Below are 3,860 nucleotides of genomic sequence, written 5' to 3' on the forward strand. Positions count from 1 at the left end.
GCTGGTTATCTCTGACAAAATACAATTATTCAACTTATAGGATACTCCAAATTGTATCTATATGCTGTGTCAGTAAAAGTCTCTTTCAAGGTTAGGTAACTTAATGGAATCATTGAAATATTTTCCTCTGTCAAATGTCAGACTATTTATACTTACACCCTTTAACCAATACTGGATTAGTAAGTTTTGTCAGTTAAACTACCTTGATAAACTCTTTAACGAGTTATGTATCAAAATGAAAAGATTTAAATGCTTTATTCTTACAAAGGATTACAAAGGCGGAGCATGCTGACAGGAGACCTTTTGGTCCATATCTAGGTCGGATGCGAAAAAAGTCATAATAATCATAAAATAATAAATAAAAACTATAATAATGTAAATACCAAATAAAATACATAGATAAATGCATAGGTATAGTTAAATAATAAACAAAAAGGTAAATAGTAGATAATAATAAATTGACATATAACTAATAATAAATGAAAATCAGACAGAAATGATAACAAAACAAAAACAAATAATACAAAATAAATTATTGTTATTGCCCTAGATATTCTAAGTCAGCTCAAAGAGACCTCACTAGAAGCGAGCGTGCAAGTTTTGAAAAGTAAAAGAAAGAAAGAATGAAAGATAAAAAATAAAAAAAAGACAGGGAGGGAAAATTGGCCGTCACCTCGTTAGCCGAAAACTCGCCCAATCAGTACTCACGCTGAGAACTCGCTCCCCAATCAGTGCACGCGTTTCCCGAAGACTGAAATACTCGTGACGTGGCTGAACTCATCGGGTGGTTGTGGTGATTATGAATGTGGTAGTGGCGGTGGTGGCTGAGGCCAGCGTGATCAAGGCCCTGGATGATCTGCAGCAGCAGCAGCAGCAGGGTAGCAGCAGCAGCAGGAGGAGCAGCAGCAGCAGCAGCAGCAGCAGCAGCATCAACTTCGGTGACGGCGGTGCTAGTGTGGCGAAGGCCGTGGTTGGGTGTAGACGTGGATGGTAGCAGCACCGTAGCCCTTTGTTGAGTCTCTGGCCCGCCCGAGACGCTCGCGCCCCTTTTCAAACTCTCTCTTCCCCCCAAACGGACAGTTACTCCCTTCGTTTTCGAACGCGCGGCACTTGGGTGACCGTTAGCGACCGTTAACGACAGTTAGCGGCCGTTGCGGCTTGTCTGAAACATTTCGTGGATATTCTGTTGTCATGACGGCCAAGTTTGAAATCGGCGGCTCGGACGAGTGAACGCATTGACATTGAACTCTCAGGCCACGCGCGCCTGATCTAAATTCGGGTCAAACTGTTCATCACAACATTGATAATAAGTAATAGAGTGACAGAAAAATTCGAATTAGTGTCTCGGCAGTGGTGGAGAAGGAGGGAGAAGAAGGAGGAGAAGGAGGCGCGGGAGAAGAAGGTGGTGGGGAAGGAGAAAATGAAGGAGAAGTGTGGTGGTGTTTGATATAGACAAGACTATTATCGTGGGGTCAAAATGAGAAACAGGTGAACTACTACTTGAAGTTACGAGTGGTTTTTCAAGTGTGACCTTTTGTTGAGGACGACTTTTAGAGTGTGAGGAGCACTCTATGGATTGATTTATTATGTTTGCCGAGCCATGAGGACTTGAATTGGGAATCGAACTTCGAATGCAAAATTCCCGTTCCCAAAGTGGAATTCAAAGGCCCCTCAACATCGGTCAAAAATTCTTGAAGAAAAAGAAAAAGATGAACTCCGCCAATTGTCAGGCAGAAGTCTTTCTAACACCAACGACACTCTTTCTAACATTTAGCCAACATCGCCAAAGACTCCAAGGAAAATGGTACAACGGGTGTTCCTGACTGCTCCCCCTGCCAATGATGGTCATAGTCTGGCCGGAGGAGGAAATTGTTGGTACTATCTCTACGTTGTTGTCACGTCCCTCTGGGCCTGACCATGAGGAGATCCACCCTTGCTCCCCGCCCTCATGGTGTCACACCTACCAGAAACCGATTTTAGATCCTGTGTCGTTCACAAGGTGAGTAGTTAGGTTAGCCTCCTTGGTTCCTTGCAGTGTTTCCCAAGGATTTTTTTATTCTTCCTTTTTGTTAAAATTGCATGGGATAATGCAAACAAACATTTGTCCAAGGCTTCATTTTTCTATGATGGGGAACGTTCCTTCAGCTAAGTAAAGTTGCCTGGGATAGTCAAAACAAACATTTGTGTCGAATATTGTAAGTAAAAGGTTAATTGAGAAAAGGTTGGCTGACTAAGAAAGAAGTAGCTTTTAGGCAGCCAAAATGAATACGTGACAACCCAAGGTATAAAAAAAAGATATTCTCGTTTTCAATGGCATGGGATTTACTCCATTTACTATTTTCAGATTTGCATAATTTGAGGAGTTTACGGTGGCCCCTTTCTTTCATAACAAGTCTCTTCCACAAAACTCAAAACTATTCTTTTAATAATCGCATACATAATTTAGTTAAATAGGGTTGAAAGAATATATAGTTGTGCAAAACATACCCATTTCTTTGATTAGTATATTTACTTTGTTGGGGACCTGAAGAGACCATGTCAAAGACTGAAATTATTCTGAAGACCTTGTAGCTCCATCATGCGAGACTGGGACTCTGTGGTAACTCGAATTTCCCAGAGGTCTTAACTGCATTGAAGACTAATCTCGTTTCCACATGGAGTGGTAACTATGTATCACTAACTTTCAAACTGGCTTGACTTCTCGCAAGAGAAACTGTTGAGTATTCCCCTGCATCTCCAAAGAAAACGAGAAGCTCAGAGTGAATGAGCCACTTTTTCCTTTCTTGTACAAGCAGTTGGAAGGTAGGGGAAGAAGATGGGTATTTATGTTCGACGTTCCGTTTTCTTTTTCCTGGTGTTGTACTACCATGAAGTGAGTGACTTTCGCGTCAGTCACATGACCGTGCAAATTCCATCGCGTCAGAGAATATCGATTTGGTCTGCGACCGTGAAAATGGCGGTCAAGAAACTCGGTCGCTTGCCAGCTTCCCCCCTCCGACTGCTCTCCCCGGTTTTGCTCTCATTTGCTCTTCTTCTCGGTACCCCCCTCTCCTCTCCCCCCGGTAGAGGGGGGGGGTGAGATTCACTAACGTGATATCCCCGAACGAGAGAGATCTGGGTTAGGAGTGTACTGGGGTTCCTGTACCTTCTCCAGGTCAACCTTTCTTCGATTTTTGGAACTAGAGTAAAACGAAGGAAAATTTTATTTCTATTTTTTTTTCTAATTTTCTTGTTACCGTCTGAAGGGAGCTGTCCAGCAAGAATAAGACATACAGTATCATGTGTAGAATGTTGCTCATTTGAAAACAAGAACATGTGGTATATATATACTGTATATATATATATATATATATATATATATATATATATATATGTATATATATACGTACATACACACACACACACACACACACACACACACACATATATATATATATGTATATATATATATATATATGTGTGTGTGTGCATATATATATATATATATATACATATATATATATATTTACATATATATATATATGTATATATATATATATATGCATACATATATATATTTTAAAAAGAAATATTAAACCAGTCAATCCAGAGAAAATACTTAACCTGGTGATTTATTATCAAACTAGGAAAACTAGCCACTTCCTTATTAGAAAAAGCCCCCAACAAAAGAACAAGGAAATTCAGAAATCACATGTCATTTATAGGCTCACATGCACACGAAGGAACTGTGAAGCCCTCCCCTCCACCTATATTGGCATGACGACAATGAGGTTATCCCGTCCCCTCTCATACCAACTGACATCTGGAGCCCCAAAAAATAATTTAAGAGAAGCCCATGGCATAGCACTAGGAAGAGAGAC

The 3,860-nt window shown here is 40.5% G+C and overlaps 1 protein-coding gene across 1 annotated transcript in view; it reads left to right on the top strand.

The window, feature by feature from the left end:
- The first annotated feature begins 940 nt into the window (after positions 1 to 940).
- Positions 941 to 3,860, top strand: part of LOC143029912 (PDF receptor-like) — a 918,216-nt gene continuing 915,296 nt past the window's right edge. Inside the window, exon 1 of the mRNA XM_076193114.1 lies at positions 941 to 1,999. Within this exon, the coding sequence (XP_076049229.1) occupies positions 1,949 to 1,999 (51 nt within the window). The 5' untranslated portion in view covers positions 941 to 1,948. The remainder of the gene's footprint in view (positions 2,000 to 3,860) is intronic.

This window comes from Oratosquilla oratoria, chromosome 11, assembly GCF_046742065.1.
Source record: "Oratosquilla oratoria isolate Oo_2021 chromosome 11, ASM4674206v1, whole genome shotgun sequence".
Classification (NCBI taxonomy): Eukaryota; Metazoa; Arthropoda; class Malacostraca; order Stomatopoda; family Squillidae; genus Oratosquilla; species Oratosquilla oratoria.